At 40.8% G+C, this 17,760-nt stretch overlaps 2 protein-coding genes and 1 long non-coding RNA gene across 6 annotated transcripts in view; 1 reads left to right on the top strand and 2 right to left on the bottom strand.

Annotated features, from left to right (window-relative positions):
• The window catches only part of vwc2 (von Willebrand factor C domain containing 2), a 25,972-nt gene extending 23,075 nt beyond the window's left edge, over positions 1 to 2,897 (bottom strand). Inside the window, exon 1 of the mRNA XM_034898407.1 lies at positions 2,608 to 2,897. The gene's annotated coding sequence lies outside the window, so the exon portion shown is untranslated. The remainder of the gene's footprint in view (positions 1 to 2,607) is intronic.
• Positions 1 to 13,184, top strand: part of LOC117960483 — a 13,773-nt gene extending 589 nt beyond the window's left edge. Inside the window, exons 2-3 of the long non-coding RNA XR_004660169.1 lie at positions 12,925 to 12,934; positions 13,174 to 13,184. This is a non-coding gene — a long non-coding RNA (uncharacterized LOC117960483). The remainder of the gene's footprint in view (positions 1 to 12,924; positions 12,935 to 13,173) is intronic.
• On the bottom strand, positions 6,686 to 17,760 carry zgc:110045 (uncharacterized protein LOC664755 homolog). Of its 4 annotated transcripts, none has more exons than XM_034898405.1 (13): positions 17,198 to 17,760; positions 13,966 to 14,076; positions 13,757 to 13,780; positions 13,596 to 13,628; positions 13,372 to 13,488; positions 13,036 to 13,167; positions 12,507 to 12,635; positions 11,761 to 11,850; positions 11,090 to 11,131; positions 10,455 to 10,671; positions 9,632 to 9,684; positions 8,323 to 8,492; positions 6,686 to 7,045 (listed from the first exon to the last, which is right to left on the bottom strand). In XM_034898405.1, exons 2-13 carry the CDS (start codon positions 14,041 to 14,043, stop codon positions 7,009 to 7,011), a joined length of 1,122 nt encoding a protein of 373 aa, XP_034754296.1. In that variant the 5' UTR covers positions 14,044 to 14,076; positions 17,198 to 17,760; the 3' UTR covers positions 6,686 to 7,008. The 4 variants fall into 4 exon arrangements, with proteins under 4 accessions (XP_034754296.1, XP_034754297.1, XP_034754294.1 ...); XM_034898406.1 differs by having other exon boundaries at positions 10,596 to 10,671; positions 17,198 to 17,755; XM_034898403.1 differs by having other exon boundaries at positions 6,686 to 7,991; positions 17,198 to 17,753.

The following is a 17,760-nucleotide window of genomic DNA, read 5'->3' as shown; positions in this document are numbered from 1 at the left end:
GTACCTGACCAAATATTAAAAAATAAAAAAAGTTTCTCTTTTGCTCAAATATTTTAGTTCTGGCTGCCTGGGTAGCTCATGTTTGGAGGTTTACTCCTCTACGCAGCAGCCGTGGGTTTGACTTTGCCCTGCGGCCCTTTGCTGCATGTCATTCCCTCTCTTTCTTTCTCCCCTTTCATGTCCTCAGCTGTCCTATAAATAAAGGCCTAAAATACCTCCAAAAAATCTTTACAAAAAAAAAATATATATCTTTCAGTTCTTGCTTCAGAAAGCTCCCCATGTGGATTTTTGTGACCTTGGAATTACAACCGTGCAGCAGCAGGAAATTAAAATCTGCCATAAATGGCTAATTTCAAAAATATAAAGTTGCATTTTGTTATGCTGCTATTCTATGAGGGTATTTTTTTTTTTTACTGACAATATTTCCACTTTCAACTGACATTTAAATGTTGCGCTGGCTTCCTGCCCTTGTGAGAATGAACCCAGCATTAGCTTCAGTGTTTGCCAGCAGGAGCAGGTTCAGTCATCATCATCACTGGAATTATATATCCCTCTGTCAAAGGCCGAAGTTCTGTTTACATCTCAGGCTACTGAACACAGCCACTTTGACCACTGAGATGCAGCAACAATGATTAATCAAGCAGAGACTCAACCTGGCTGTTAGTTCACGGTTCAATGATGCTCACCATCGCATTGATTTATGACTCATAAATTATTGTCGTTTTCATTACCCAGCAGAGCGAACGAGGCCCATAAGTCTTGACACAACAACCTGAGCTCAGAGTGAAATCTTAGCTCTACCTTGACTAATAAAGATCCTGTTATTCACATAGATGGAGTTGGCAAGGCTTCAATAACACAAAACACGGTGGTGTAAAGTTGACCTGCCTCCTCGCTTTCTACTTTGATGTCACGACAGGTTTGTTCCAGGGAGATTGATAGCTGTTTCACTCACACAATGGTGCTATAAATAGGGCCAAATGTACCGAGGCAGTGCTCTCATCTCCAGGAATTTTCCACACGTTTTTTTTTTTTTTCATTACCATTTGGTCTTCATAAAAGAATATCTGCAAACCTGTCCTGCCTGAAAAGCTTCATGGTAACAGTAAATAATAAGAAAAAAGTCGTACAGCAGCACTGAGGCTCCCAGCATCCTTCTTGTTTGGATTTCTGTTTAAGTGTTCACAGTTTAAGTCTGACAATGAGCCCTTAAAACAAGCAAACATTCTCATCCACAGTGTCTTGGAGAATAAAACTCCTTCCAACTGGATGTCATTGAGAAGGAAACCGTCTCTTCAGGGCCGGAATTAACTCAGACAGACAATATGCCCTCTCCGCTGCTGCCTCCACTTCATTTATTGCACATTACAGATTCTCCTACTTAAACTGTTCCAGCATCCCAACATGCCATCAATGGCAACATGGGGAATGCAACCATTTACTTTGAGGTCTACTTCAGTTAATGACAGAGCAGATCATGGGGGACGAGATGTGAAATGTTTAGACAGGGGTGGCTAGTGGGCTCGGATCTGACAGGGCTGAGAAAGTATTGAATTAATGATGCCATGCTTTAAAACTCATTTTTATACAAATAAACAGTGTGAAATGATGAAATCCAATTAGAGAAATAAGGGACACTAAGGCAGGATCCAAGAGTATTAAGCCATCTGCCAGTGAGGGAAGATTGCTGCAGGGCTGCCTAATTGAATTTTATCCTCTGACTGAAAATCTTACGAGTGACCTAAATCAAAAGAAAGTTTGCCTAAACGTGCAATGCAAAAAACCAACAGCCCTTGCAAAACTGTCATATAATCTTAAGATTATTTGCAGTGGAACAAGGTGGAAATTTGCTCATACACGAAGCCGTGCCAGGAGAAGTCTGGAGCAGGAAACGTATCAAGGAGAAAAGTGCACATCGGCTTTCAACATTACTCAGACAGAGAGATGGTGGTGATGATGATGATGAAGATGACTATGATGATGGCAAGCAACCTTTGTGACTTTCTTCCTTGTCAGAGATGTGACATTTAAATAAAATGTGAATATATCTCAATTCAAGCAATCATAACTGCAAAAACAAGCAGCTATGTTCTCAGAAGAGGATGCATTCAACCACCTTTACTTTTCTGGACATGAATGTGAATGTATGAAATGATGAGGAGATTGTATTATGTGTCTGAGCTCTATTAGAGGCATGTGTACAGGCTGGATGTTGCATCCTGGAGCGCGTAACAGCAGGCAGAGTCTTTGTGCAGCCACTGAAATGTCTCTGATGCTTCCTCAGTCCTATGTGGAAGAAAACAGCAGCAGTTCACTTCCACTGATACCTATGTAGCCTCCACAGGTGCACCAGCCTTTCCCTGCAGCTTTTGAACAATCTGCATCAGTTTCCTAAATCAAGCTTATTTGCATATAAAAGCGTTTGTTGCAGTTTAATTTCCACGCAGTCGTGGTGGCTTTACTGTGTGTTGGTGGGTGAAATCTTTATGAAAAACACCTATTTCAAGAGAAAACACAGCAAAGTAAGTTGATTCGTAAAATACGACTCAACACGCTTAAGTGAGAAGCCCCATCCCCGCACAGCAACAGGGACGGGTCGTAATTCACCTGTGATCCTGGGAGAGAGTGCGTCTCCGTCGGCGCGCCGGGATGAAACGCAGCCTTGGAGTGTGTTGGAGAGCGGAGCCACGACAGCAACAAATGATCTGTGGTGAGGAGATGGAAACTGACGCTCGTCAAGCCGGGCAAATGCACAGTTTCCCCAGAGGAGGCTCGCAGGTCGTCGGCGTGTCGCGCGCAACTTTAAAACGCCACAGAGAGTGAACGCGCTCCCTCCGTGTCCGGTGATCCGCCGCTGCAAGTGCCGCGCAGCGATTGGTGCCCTGCTACACACTAGCACTTTATTTCTCACGGTGACAACAAATAAATAATTTAATAAATGGGGGCGGGGGGTCACGTTCAGCCGACCGGCCGCTAGATGGGGCAGTGAGAAACATCTGGCTGTCAATTAAAGACGTTTCGGTCCACGAGGTAGGCTGCACACACTGCTGTGATTAATGACTTCACGTCATTATCTAGAATTAGGAAGTCGTTCCAGTGACACCGTTTGTTCTCCGGCCAATTTGTAGAATGAGATAGACTAAAGCATATTACACAAGGGGGGGGGGGGGAGTTAAAAACTGTCACTGTACATCAGGAATCATGCAGGGCCACGGCAAGGTGTTTAGAAACACTGAGTTGATAGACCACCCCATCATCATGATCATTCTTTATCCATTTTCTTTCTTCAGTCAACTGTTCGTCTTTCTCTTTCATTTATCCAAATGAAGGTCTAAATGTTTTACAGCCTCCTCCGCACTTCCAAAAATAAAACTCACGCAGATAAATGCTGAAGACTTTTTATCTATTGCTGGAATATGGTTGTTACAGTTAAATATAGGCTAGGCTGTTGAATCTAAAAAAAATACTAGAATCTACTTATTAAGTAGTCATGCCAGTGCCTGAAATGGCCCAGTACTCACCCGGCACCAATGACTTTTGTCCTCATGAGTACCCTTACTTCTAATTGTTATGGACAGTATTGTTAATAGGCTGATATCATAGACCGTTTACAGCTTTACGGCTTGCAAAATACGCTATGTATCATTATTTATTGGACGAAACTGAGCAATTCTATGTAAAATCAGACATTCAGCACCCCCGATGTAGCCTGCAAAACTGTGAGATTTGCAGTCAAATCAGGCTCCTTAGAGTAGTCGACTATTCAGGGTCACCTCTACTAGATACGTATGCATATAAATATATTATAAGACACACGCTATAATCATCTCATTTAATTGCTGAATCAGGCTACTGGCACCTTTTCTGGTCCAATACAGAACTGACTCGTGTACTATACGTGTTTGTAGCCTACCCATGTACTAGCCTATATGTACTTTAATTTGTTAGGCCTATTTAAATGTTGTACTTCATCCAATCGGTTTAGGAGGGAAACATTGTGCTTCTTACGAATTATCTGACAGCAGCTAGTAACTTTTCAGATAAAGATGAAGAAAGAGGGTAGAGCTGAGCCATCTGTATGCTCATAGTGACAATGTTTTTGTTTTGGGCCTTTCCAGTCTTTATTTGATAGGGCAACTATGAGAAAGGGGAGAGGGGGGGGGAAGACATGCAGGAAAATGTCACAGGTCAGATTCCAACCCTGGACTTCTGCATCAAGGCATTAACCTCCCAATATGTGTGCACCTGTATGCCCACTGAGCCAACCCATACACACATAGTAACATGTTTAGCAGGTAATGTTTACCACCTTAGTATGCTGGCATTAATTAGCACTTGTACTTTTACTATTATACTTTAAGTACACTTTGCTTAATTGAGCACCATTTCAAATGCAAGACTACAGTACATTTGACATTGCGGTGTTGCTACTGCTAAGATTGACTTCTTCCACAACTGGTAGAACAACCCGGTCTCACGGGAGTTCGTGAAATGGTCACGTTATTTTGATCTATTGCTTCATCCACAGGGACACACTTTTCTCGTTTATTTCGTGGTGATCACCACCAAATGGGAAGGTGACCATTTCAGGAACTGCAATGCCTGCTCTGGGGGACAACAACAGCCGCCGGGACAAAATCCGCCCTGGGGGACACAACAACGGGGAAATGAAAAGCCACACGCCGGCAGCAACAACGGGACGGACCGCCACACGCGGGAAGCGCTACAACAACAGGACGGTTGTGGTTAGGAGAAGAAGAACACAGAGAACACTTTTCAGTACTACTCGCTACTGTAATTGTGCTGTTATCACGAAACGTGCTTCTCATTGAAATACATTAGATTAAAATTCGTGCTCACCACCACAAAAACATTAGAAAATCGTGTTCCTGTACACGAATCAGTAGATAACTAACGTCACCATTTCACAAACTGCCATGAGACTGGGTCGGGTAGACGACCTACAGCACAACGCTTAAACACTTTACTGTCATCAAAAAACACAAGCCAATAGATACTATGAAAATATGATAGGAATGCAATAGATGAACAAACAACAACAAAAGGTCTCCAAAATAATTCAGTCTGTCATAATAATATAAGTTCTTAATAATTTAAGTTTATAGTAATAATGTAGGAGATTTTCAAAACCATAAACCAGACGTTTATCATTGATTAACAATCCCTAAAACGTGCTATATTTAAATCATATAGTACAGAACGTTTGATAAAGTATTATGCTTTATGACAACAACACTGGCCTATTTAAAAAGACCATGTAGTAAAAAATACAATTAGGCACAACAGACTGTCTGTCCCAAGAGGAATATATTTTGTAGTGTTGCAGGGATTTTTCATCAGGGGTTGAGTGACAGCCTTGCCTACCAATTTGCTGTGAACTTCCAAGTGGTTATGCGGCCAAAAGAAAACTATTTATTTACTTATTTACCTCTAAATTGCTTTTTTTTTAACTGCATGATTGCAGCAAGCCTAAAAAATGGACCCGTCACCCCTGCCAGTGTCAGGTTGGAAAAGGAAATCATTAATATAGCATTAGAAGCTGGCTGTGAACTCAGAACTGCCCTGGGCACCCATCAGCATACATGCAGGACTGTTCTCTGGTGCTACACCTTCCCCGAGGTTCAAATGTCATCCTTCACTGTCATTACATTGCTGCCCCCATTAACTATTGATTATCTCGACTTCAGCATTTTGGGCCCTCCTGTGGACGTGGCTCACATGGCTCACTACCCGTACTCCACGGATCAGGAAGAACAGAAATGCCCACCTTCTGGTTTCTGCAGTAGAAGAGGGGGGAGACAGATTCACAGAGGGACAGGGTTAAAGAGTGGCCACAGAGCAGCAAGGACTGACTTCCCTATACCCTACCTGCCCATTAGCAGTATGCTTGAGCGGACAACTGGAGCATAAGTTGTTCTTTTGCAGGACCCGTGAGAATTTTCCACAACATGTGTTGAATATTTACTGTGAGGTTAGTCCAAGTTTGCTTCTGTTTTTCAAGAGAGTGCTGGTTGAAAAGTTTGTTTGGGCAGGAGCTTTGTGCCCTCTGCCATCAACAAACTGCATCCATAATGCCATGTACTAGATGGTGCAGTCTAGTCTTTGTATATCTGCCAACACCAGTAAATGCCTGTGTGTTTCAACCTGCTAATGGCTGTTATTCCCGCTCTCTTTATTTTCTATATTTCAGTATCACTGCTGTTTAATGTTTCACATATCCAAGCTGATGTACATTTCCTCTTTGGAGAAAAATATCAAAAGAAGGAAAAAATGAAGTGTTTGCTCTGAGTCATTTTATTCTGGGTGTCAGACAGAACCACAAGATAAATATAACCTTATTCATATCAGTGTGGTTAGAAGTCCACTTATATATTAAAAAAAATGCAAAATTGCAATAAACATCTTATCCACTGCATGAAAACAAAATCAAATAAACTCTTTGCATAAACTCTTTAAATAATTGTTTATGCAAAAGATACAAAATGTTCTCTGAGTTATTAACTGTAATTCCAGCTGAGTGGGAAAGTGCTTTAAAGCTAAAAGCCACTTTGTAAACAATGCCTACATAAATCATTAGAGCATGTTTGTATTTGGTGTCTGTGTAATCAACAGAAATGAAAAAGGTTTTCTTCACTAATAAAATGATAACAAAACAACCAATCTTTATTCATAAAAAGTCCCATTTATTTAAAAGTCATTACATCAACAAATATTTCAAATCTGCATTGTTTGTGGTAAGACCCACACCAGAAACATATGAATAAAACATGTATTACAATAACGGCTCAGCGTCCATTTCCTATGCTGAAATTTGAAGCATTTCAGTCATTCAGGTTGGGAAATAAACAAGAAAACAGCTAGTGTACAGAAACAATAAATGAGTTAGTTAGGCCGGTCCCGCTCTACAGGATTACAGTAGAGTGAAATCCACTAGAATCCAATGTGGCTTTAGGATAATCCCATCAGAACTGCAACAGCGCAACGCTACTACAGAACACCCAAGCCTGTTAGAACTGATGAGAGCCTACAGTGAAGGAAAGGTTAGGTTGACAATCCTTGTTAAAAAGAAGAAGAAAAATACATAACATACTGACTTCTACTTTACAAGACAAACATTTTAACAGCCTGCTGCCAACAAAGCACAATGTCTTATAATACTAGTTAGAATGATCTAACAAAAAATTGATTGTAAACTAGACACACAAATAGAAAACTAAGTCAATATTTGCATCATGGAAAATACATCTCCTGGATTAAGTCTTCATCATATAAAGCTCTGTCACATAAATCCATTTGAAAAACTTTTTCTACTTTTTCTAAAATACTGGTGCAAGTCTGAGTTTCCAACATTCATTGTTATGCATGTCCACAACGTAATACTGAGTTAATATGCCCCTCAGCTGCCTGTTGTAATTAATGTGGACATGTGTTGATACTACCAGCCTTTCTGTCTGTCTAATATTCTCCTAAATTATGGAAAACAAGTGCTACACTGGCAAAACGTACACACACTGGTGTGTAACGCCTATATATGTATGCTCAATCTTAACTCATTTCTCATCATTTAATAGTCTCTTACCAGTCCATCACATAGACTAGACTTAAAAAGCAGACATCAATAAGGACCAAACTTCTGCCGCTCAGATTTTTTGATGCTGGTGGTCATTTTTGTGGTGTAAGGGCAAAAACCCTGAGCTAGGTTGGAAGCGGCTGCTGGGTGGACAGCCAGGAGGGGGAGAGTTTTCATGCCAAGCAGGCTAGAAATGGGGACGGCGTAATGTTGGTTTTGGATGGTTTGTAAGGTTGAGGGAGAGTGGACGTTAATGGCGGGGGAAGAAGTGGTGGCTGCCAGGACGGCCATAGAAGTAGCAGCAGTGGAGGCAGTGGGAGCGGACTGAGAGAAGCTCATGTTGAGGTCAATTGGGTTCGCAGAAGAAGCAACCTGCATGGTGTATTTAGCCATCTCTAAGCTGCAGGTAGTGATGTTTGGAAGAGGGAGTTGAGATGGTGAAGGGTTAAGAGGAGACAGAGGAAAAAAATGAAAAGGGGAGGAATGGGTGAGACAAAGGAGAAGAGAGGTGAGAGAAAGAGGATAAAACATAAGTATCAAAGAAGGAATGTGTTAAAAAGAAGAGACAATCAGGATTTGAATGCAGTCAAGAGAACGGAGCAGTGAGATGGAACAAATCCAGCCTCACTCTGAGCACAATATCTCTGCCCTTATTCAATAGCTTGGCTGTCTTATCGTGAGGCCGCGATGCAATGCCCTGCTGGACGTGTCCGCGCTGCGTAATATCTTACCTGGCGTTGATGAGGTACTGGGCGACGCTGATGCTGGCGGGCGAGCCTGTGATCGTGACTTGGCGCATAGCTGAGCCATCAGTGGCGCTGGCAATTTTGATGTGAGCTCCAGAGACCTGGCGAATCTCATTGATCTTGCTGCCTTGTCTTCCAATTATGCAGCCAATAAACTAGAAAAGGGGAGAGTGGAAATATGTAAATGTAAAAACCGGTTATGTTTACATGCTTTCCAGGAAAACAGCATGAGAAAGCAGCTGACATGGTGACAGCAGCACAGACTCCTGGACGTTTTCTACACAAGAAAACCCCATTCCCAGTTGTGTTATTGTTACAGCAAAACACCATGATGCATTTTACCCATAATAAAATCACACCAGTAGCCTGATTGTAAGATCAGCTGCCGGTACTGTGTTGTCACTGGAACAATGACGACAACAAAGACAGTGCTACCATAAATATGAAGCTACCACCACCAGCTGGTTAGCTTAGCGTAGCACAAAGACAGTAAACAGGGAGAAACAGCTAGCCTGGTTTTGTCTGGCTGCCAACTAGCACCTCTAAAGCTCACTTATTAAACAGGTTACATTTTGCGTTTAAAAGTGTAAAAATTACTATTTGGGGCTTAAGTTGGTTGCCTGGCAATCTCAAAGTGTCATCAAGACTCCAAGAAATACACATAACCTCCGCAGACCCACAACCTGTCATTTTATACAGATATAAGATGTCAGTGACAGAGCCATGCTAGCTGTATCCCCGTTTCTATAATGCTAAGCTAACTGGCTGCTGGTGGTAGCTTGATATTTAATATAAAGATATGAGAGCACTATCTCTCTTTACATCTAAAACAAGAAAGTGAATAAACACATTTCAAAGGTTAGGTTGTGTAATTCCGAGACACCGCAAGGGATGTTAATTTTTGAAACACTCCTGTGGGTCATATTGTAGTATGGTTTAGAGGACCTGTTGGTTATTCCATAGATATATAAAACCTATATAACCTATGATGACATGAGATGATTTATGATTCTAATTAAGGAGGAAAATAATCTTTTCTCAGGCTAAAAGAGCCAAGCCAGTTAACTGCTGTCTTCTTTTGTTGGTCCCCTGATATCTTTACTTTTCTCTGAAATATTCCAGCCACAACAAGCTAATACTTATGATGTTTTTGTTGTATTTATGCAATAATTCATGTTAAAAAAGACGAAAGCATAAAGCCCTTTCTACGGCTAAGAAGGAGAAGGTTTTTGGGTTCAAGGAGTCTTCATTCCTCATCACATTCAGTGCTGGAAGAACAAGAACAGGCACTTACATCGTTAGGTATTGCCAGCTCCTGTGAACTTGTGGGGGCAGATGCATCCAATCCTGCAAAGTAGGACAAGGAATGCGAATAAAAGTATGGTACTAATGGCTTCCACTTTCATTGCATGACAAGTTAACCTACTTTGTCTACTTTATCACTGGTACACTGCTAAATTAGAAACTTGAAAATGGCATATGGCAAGAAAATCTGGAATCTAGGCAGACACATACTGTATTCAGCACACATACTATGCACATATTTTACATTGCTACAATAAGACGAGCTACATTTTCATTCACATTAACATGTTTTATAAGCTCTATAACACATATCCTGCTTATAAAATCAAAATGTTGTAATTTTTTGTCCTCAGTTAGTTGTGGCAGAGTATATGAGTACTTGGGGTGGCTGAGGTCAGGAATGGTCGGCCCAAGACAATGTTAGATTTGAAGGAGAAATGTTGCAAAGGTGAAGGATGGGGTTGAGAGATGTTTTGGAGAGGGAAATTGGACAGATGGAGCTGAAATTTAGGGAGGGTATTAGAAATAATGAGAAATGGTTATATATTTACTAAAATGTAAATATTTCTGACATTTTTCAGAGGTTTGTTTTGTTTTGAGAGCTTTTGTTTTTCATTCTGTCTGCTTCCATCTGTGTCATACTCCTGAATTATAAATATTTCAGTGACTAACTTTCGAGAAGGTTGATAATAAACTAGTTTGGTGGCTTAACCTTACAACTTCACTATTCTTTTGTTTTCATCTGGTACAACTAGATGCAGCCATTTTTGTTATAAGCACATCTCTGTAAAGCCACCTTTAAAAAAAAAAACCTGTGAGAAGGTCTGTAAACTCTGAGAGAATGGAGACATCCTTGATCCGCTCTGAAGTGACAGGGGTGTTGATGGTGTGATTTGAAGAGGAGTGAAGACAGAGGGATAGATGGACTTCCCCAGGGAGCCGTGGGTACGTACCAGGGAAGGTAGGGTTGCTCTGCCCAAGGGAAGGGAGGGGGATATGCTGCATAGCCAGCTGGTGAAGCTTGGTCAACTGCAGGGTAGGAAGGAAGTTAGAGCTAACCAATCAAACTGGATTATTTCAGAGGAGTTGACAACTACAAATACAGAACCAATCTGAAGTTCACAAAACATCACAGATAGTGTCAGTGTGAAGAGATTAATTTCCTTCAGAAAGCATGCTGGCTTCTCATGGCAGTCATCTGAAAATACAGTCACATCTCTGGCTACAAAGCTTTCACTGATCATGAATTCTAAAGATCTTGACTTTCGTTTCAATCAATGCATGCTGCTACAGTGTGTTAGTGTTAATAAAGTCAACAGATCAGGTTTATTGAAGTTTCATCTTCGCAGAGTAGGGTACACAGAGGGCGTATAGTGGTGGCTTTGGAGGGAGTGGGCAGGAGCAGGTCATTAGGGCGGGTGTCTGTCACTCAAATGAGCATACTTACATCTTGATGTGCAAAAGCATACTGCCCTGGAATTGCAAAGGCCTGAAAGGAATAAGAGAAAAGACGTGGTTGTATGTGTGAGAGGTGCAGTGATTTTGTCACAGAGTATAAAGAGTAAACTCAGTGCAGTGAGTGTGTTTCAAAAAAATCCATTCTCTTCCTCTTTTCCATAGCTCTAATGTGTATGGATTTGATGGAATTTCATCTAAATGTCATCTGCGTTTTTTCCCCCTCTTTGACCATGGCCAGAAATCAAATAACATAAACAGATGTCTGATAGGTCAGAGCAGACAGTGCCAGAATCAGGACAGCAACTGGCCAGCACATGCAAACATGAGCTTTAGTCACGACATCTTTCAGGCTTCACACTGTGGTGGAAGTATTAATGGGAATGACTATTCATTACTATTCATGATTATTCATGTTTCCAACACATTACAGCGTGGCCAAAAACATTCTAATGGGATCATTAGCTCATCTTACTGCTTACAGCAGTACAATATGAAGAGCTTATTGCTGTCTAATTACATACATGTGTCCCTCTAGTGGTGAAATGTGCTTAATGATCAGCATGACTCGGAGCTCCCACACAATTAGGCAGCAATTAAATTGCCATGCTTTTAACAAAGCTGCTAAAATCACAGCTAAATAACTCCCATATTGCTACTTACATGTGCAGAGTGTTGTGGTGCTAATACTGGATGGGCTCCAGCAGTCATGGTCTTGGGACGGTAGGGAATCGTCGCTCCTTTTGGTGGAGACTAGAGACACAGTCATGCAAACCAAAAAAGCAGAATGTATTCACTGCTACAACTGAGAAAAGAGCTCTACCTGGCAATGATGCATTTCATATCCCTTTTTATATCGCCTGCTGAATCTTTTTACACCCCTTTTATCGGTTGAGAAAGTTACATGAGACCTTGGACCAAAGAAGCCTATGATAAGTGTGAACAGACCTGAAAATGGGGGATTGATATGATTTTTTGACAATAAAAAGATGTCAAGTTGATGCTGAACTTAAATCTAAACTTATTCCTTTAACTTACAGGACTCCATTTTAACTAGTTTCAATCTTCCATAAATAATACTAAAAAAAGTAAAGATAGTATACATCAGTATATTCCAATTACGGGGTACTCTGACAGATATTTGGGGGTATGTCAGACAAAAACAAGGATTAAAGTAATAACATAGTGACCATCCAAGCAAGTAGTGCCATTATTGTTGCACATCTCATGAGGATGAGGAGACCAACCACAACAACCTGAATACAAAGATATAGCCTTGCAGGAGGGTCTGAAAATATCCCCAATGTGCTACTGAATACTTTTTACCACCCCCTAAACAAATGTGACATACTTGATGCCTAAATAGAGTTGTTGAACGTGAAGATCATCTGCTGTCTGACAGTGCTTACCTCCAGCATGACAGAGCAGATGTGTCTTACACACTGAGTGATGGCCTGTGGAGTGCCAGAGATTGTGACAGCCCTCTCTGTAGAGTCCGGCAGCATGTCTCCTGCCACCTGAACCTGAGCGCCTGTGGTCTTAACATCACCAGACAACAGAAGAAAACAAAGGCTATTTATTGCTGAAAAGAGCACAGCAGCATCCAGATTGAAATGCTGTTTCAAGCACCCGCAAATTGCCCTGAATACATTTTGACATGCAGGGAGCAGCTGCAAGCCAAATAGCAATGTTAGTTGCAATATTTATAAGAGGTGTACACAAATAGTGTCCATTCAAAATGAGTATTCACCCTTTGTCGATCTTTACAGGCATAATCAGGGGGATTTTCAAGAGCAGCAAAAAATACACACATTTTAAGGCAGGAAGTTTGACTGGAGTGTCAGGTGTCAAAGCAGCAGGGAGTTGGTTTTCTATCTCGGTTAGGGTGCAAAAACACAACTTCCTGATAGAAAATTTAAAAAAGGATAGGACTCCTACCTCTCTGATCTCTTTGATTTTTGAGCCTCCTTTGCCAATCAGGGAGCCACACTGGCTTCCTGGGAAAACCAGGCGTAGTGTCACAGGTGGCTTGCTTGTCACGTTGCTGTTTGTCATTGCTGCAGTAATATCCTGAAGGAGGATTCAAAAATGTGTTCAGCACCGACTGAAAGAATGTCAGCTTTATTTGACAAGTCTCTTTTTTGCGAGACTATGGGAAAGGTGCATTCGGTGTCCTTCAGACTTCAGACAAAATCTTTAAAGGATCTTTGGTAAATTCTCACATTAAACACTAGAGTTTTATTGACCCTATGTTGCACATTTGTTTTGCTGTACCTCCTCAAACTTCTCTGCGATCATGGAGAAAGCCCTGAAGATGCCCTCTGTGGGTCCTGTGATGGTAATGATTCTCTCTGGAGATGATCCCTCTGATATGTTGATACGAGCACCACTCTGGAAACACAAATTATCTCAGTCTCAATTTGTTGTAATTTATCTGCCTGTCATTCAAATATACATAAAAGTTTTCACATCACAGCTATGTCAAAGTGTTTGCTCACCTCCTCCCTCATCTTCTTTACTGTTTCTCCTTTCTGGAATCAAGTAGGAAAATATAAAACAGCAAACTTGATTAGTTTTTATAGGGAGGAAAAAAGACAAAAAAGACGAGCAGGATGAACAAATGTAAAAAAAAAATATATATATATATATAAATATCTACCTTCCCAATTATGCTGCCAACTTCCTGTGAATGAAAAGTTAACAACCCTTAACAAACAAGTGATAACAAACAAGACGTTCTCTAACAGCTTTTCACATTTACAGCAGGTTGTAATCATTTTATCAACACTGAAGTGCTATTACCAGACCATTAGGGTATTACTACAAAAATACACAATTATTTGAACTATTTACGGATCTGTCTATTACCTTTCCATGCATCAGCAGCCTTAACGTCAGTGTAACATTCAGACTCCCGTCTGAAGCCATTTCTTCCTTGTCAGACATTGTCTGTGTTTTCCAAGCTTGAATGTAAACCGTCTGCAAAGAAAGAAAGAAATATTTTAAGTTCCTGTTTCCTGTATCTCGGGTGGTTTAGCAGAGCATCTGTTCAAATAAAGAGGTGATCTGCAAGATCCTAATGTCATGACAAAGTAACTGATGATCTTTAGGCTTCAATGCATTTCCAGCATTCTTAAGTAATTGTGTTAATCACCACTGCTTTTGCCCACTACCCTGTTCTTCTTCTATGTGTTAAACTAGTGCAGCTGCAGAAAATGTGAAATGAATCACAAATCTAAATTTTCCTGGGAAACAGGGAACAAGACACAGCTAATATGAAGCTTTCATGAACTGTGTGGAAGCAGTGTCATCATGGGTACATCAGTCTGCAGCAGATAAAATAGTTCTCTATTTAGAAATGCCATGGATTGTTACTATGGGTAATGGAAAGTAACCATAAGATGCTCCAAGTTGGAATGGTCCTTTTTATGCTGTTTTTGAAATTATCATGGGACTTATGCTCTCTGAAGAGTTATGAATCGTTGTTGTTTGTCTTCTGACCGTGTAGTTATAAGCAGGGGAAGATAAGCCTATCACTAGGTGCAATCTTCACGTAGGACCGTGTCTTTAGTTCCGGCTGGATAAAAGTTGTGTGAGTCCCTCGGATAAGATAAGATACAAAGGAAGACACTTGTGCTGCGAAGGCCTGAAGATCAATGTGTGTGTGTGTGTGTGTGTGCGTGTGTGTGAATGTTTCGCTCTGCTGTGGCCGCATTTCCAATTCGTTGTATTCGCAGAACAAATAACGAATTTCTCGATGCATTGAAGGAAGGGCAGTTTATTGCACCACAACAGACAGACAGAAGACGAATGGATCAAGGCCACATTGTTTATTTAGCCATCATGGTTTTGAGAAATGCTTTTACAATTTATTTCTAACACTGGGCTTGGCGAAGCTCTTTGTTTGAGAGGCATTGAACATAAAACATTCATTTAGATGAGAAATTTGTAACTTATAAAGAAAGTAACCTAAATGAGAAAAAGCTAATTTAAAAGGACTGCTTGCCTGGACTGATAAAGTATTCACATGTGAAACTCCAACTGAAACCTGTTGGCTTAATGCAAATGGTAGATCTACTTTTTGAGATTTTGGTAATGAAGGGGAGGGAAGATGGCGGCACGTTATTGGTGATTGAGAATGAGGTGTTCCCAGTTAATCCAGAGTTTAATTCAATCCTACTCCAGGGTTTTAACAATATACACAGTGACATTTTTTTAAGCAACAGTTTGACATGTTGGGAGAAAATACTTCTATGCTTTCTGGTGGAGAAATAGATTAGAAGATGTATACCATTGTTAACTGGGGGGGAGGGGGCTAGCCTGTCTCTGTCTACAGGTGACAAAATTCATCTAGCAGCACCCCTAAAGCTTACTGATTAACACCTTATAAGTTATTGGTTTAATCCATATAAACAAAGAAACGGTCTTTACGGTGCCTGACTATTTCATGGCTCTGACCGGCTGCCAAGCAGACAGCAGAGACTCCAGGAAGTTACAGCTTCCTGCCAAGATATAGTCTTAAGCATCCCCCGTAAATTAGTGAGTTGTAGTTTTTACACTCTTTTAATCTCTGTACAGATTCAAATAAAACAATACATTAGGGTAGATTAATTGAGCGTTGGAAGGGTTAGATTTAGAAGTAGACCCCTAGTTTCCATTATTTCTGCTAAACTAAGCTAAGCTAATGGGCTTTAACTTCATATTTACCAGACAGATGGGAATGGTATTGGCAAATAAGCGTATTTCCCAAAATATCAAACTAGTTATCCTCCCACAGAGCCCCTGCTTAGATACTGACACAAACCCAAAAATACAGAACTCTCTGCTGCTATTCCACACCTAAAAGGGTTGGAATCAAGCTTGCTAACAACAAAATTGGCAGAGGTTGTCCAATGAAATGTGGCAAAATAAGTAAATAACAAGTAAGTACAACAGTTTTCCAGAAGCAAAGACAAGTTTACAATAAGATATTGTTCTAGCCCATTCCATTGTTGATAATGCCAGACTTAGCTAATGGACTTACTCCTAACGACTTCCTGAATAAATGGTGGGTGTCTTACTGCTAACAAGACTGACAGCTATTCTCCTCTCTGTGTATCATTATAAAGTTGTAGTGAATACATCAAATAAACAGCAACATCTCTGTCTAATCCTATAGGCCGGGATTTGTTTGGTTAATGCTAAGACCCTTTTGACCCATTTCTGTCACCTCTAGCACGTCAGCGCCCACTCAAGACTTCCGAACAAAACACTCGAGCACAACAGCACCCACAGACTATACATGATAAAACAAATCATCTACAGCAACCCAACTCCCAGAAGCACCGTCAGGCAGAAGTGTGCTTCAGACAATAAAAAAACAGGCCATTAATCCTTAAGGGAAATAGAGAACAATGTCTAAGTGGATATCTTGGGGTTTCATGAGAAAATGTATTCCAAATGTCAGATTAAAACAAAGCAATCTTTTAAAATTCTGAAAATTGTAACGCAAATGTGAGCGTATTCACAAGATTATTACATTCATTAGTCCCATAACTGAAACAATGTTCTTTACATGTTGAAATATTGTGTTGAATTATTTATCTTTATCAGGATGAAACGAAAATTCTGCTCACCCCATAACTAATCACTTACTTAAATATCTAAAGTAACATTCTATTTATAACCACCACACATCAGACTATAAGTAAGTGGTCATGCTTGGCGTTCCTCCCTCAACATAAAGGTTACACTTGAAGAGATATATGTCTGCTTTAATGTTAATATAATAATAGTTCATTACAGACCAAACCATCTCTGAAGTTAATAGCACAACAAATTATATTTACAACACAGCGTACACAGAGTACAGAAAAACAACCAGCACAATTGAACTAATGGGAGTCATGAGTGGTGCATTAAAATGAAGGCATGCATTCTTTCGCTCCCTACAGAACCAAAAAGCATGGTTGCATTCAAATTTAAATGTCAACGTTGTGCCTGGCTAAACCCAGACATTAGTGTGCAACATTGTTACCAGTAGAATCTGAGTTTGAAGGATTTTTGCCGTTGCGACTCAGTGAGAGGCCTGCAATGCAACAAGAATGATTAAAGTACTGACCTTAAATACAAAATACTTGCTCCTCTTCTGTCTTTGTGGTATCTCCTAACTGAATGGCCTTTTAGTTTGTAGTCCGTGTTCAATGTTTGCACCCTTTGTTGTCAGTTATCCACAGAGTGGACAGATGGTTCCCTGTGCCCTCAGACCGGCTGGAGCAGAGGCTGGCTTTGGTATTAGTCCCTCAGCTTAGCCCAAGATAATCCCCTACGCAGGGCAAGTGAACCCGCATCTCTTGCCTAATTCTCCCTGTCACAGCCACCGAAGAGGCGTTCCTCCGCACGGAGATCCACAAGCTGAAGAGGCCTGAGGGCAGGGCAAAGAGGCTCTTTGGCTGAACACTGTCCTGCACAGTTAGAGCAGGCTAGAGCTACAGGCACCACAACAGAAAACTGGAGAGGTCTTGCCTTTTTTCAGTCATCAAAAACACACACATTGACACTGAAGAGAAGCTTTGTTCTGTTTGCTCTGGGACTAACAACTCTGCATGACTGCTGTGTTCTTCATTAGATTTTCAGAAAGCTTCCTGCCTGCACAGGGCCTGATTTTCTCCATAAAACAAATCT

Source organism: Etheostoma cragini, chromosome 17 (assembly GCF_013103735.1).
Source record: "Etheostoma cragini isolate CJK2018 chromosome 17, CSU_Ecrag_1.0, whole genome shotgun sequence".
NCBI classification, from domain to species: domain Eukaryota; kingdom Metazoa; phylum Chordata; class Actinopteri; order Perciformes; family Percidae; genus Etheostoma; species Etheostoma cragini.
Note: the sequence above shows the minus strand (reverse complement) of the source record. Positions and strands in the feature narration are given on the sequence as shown.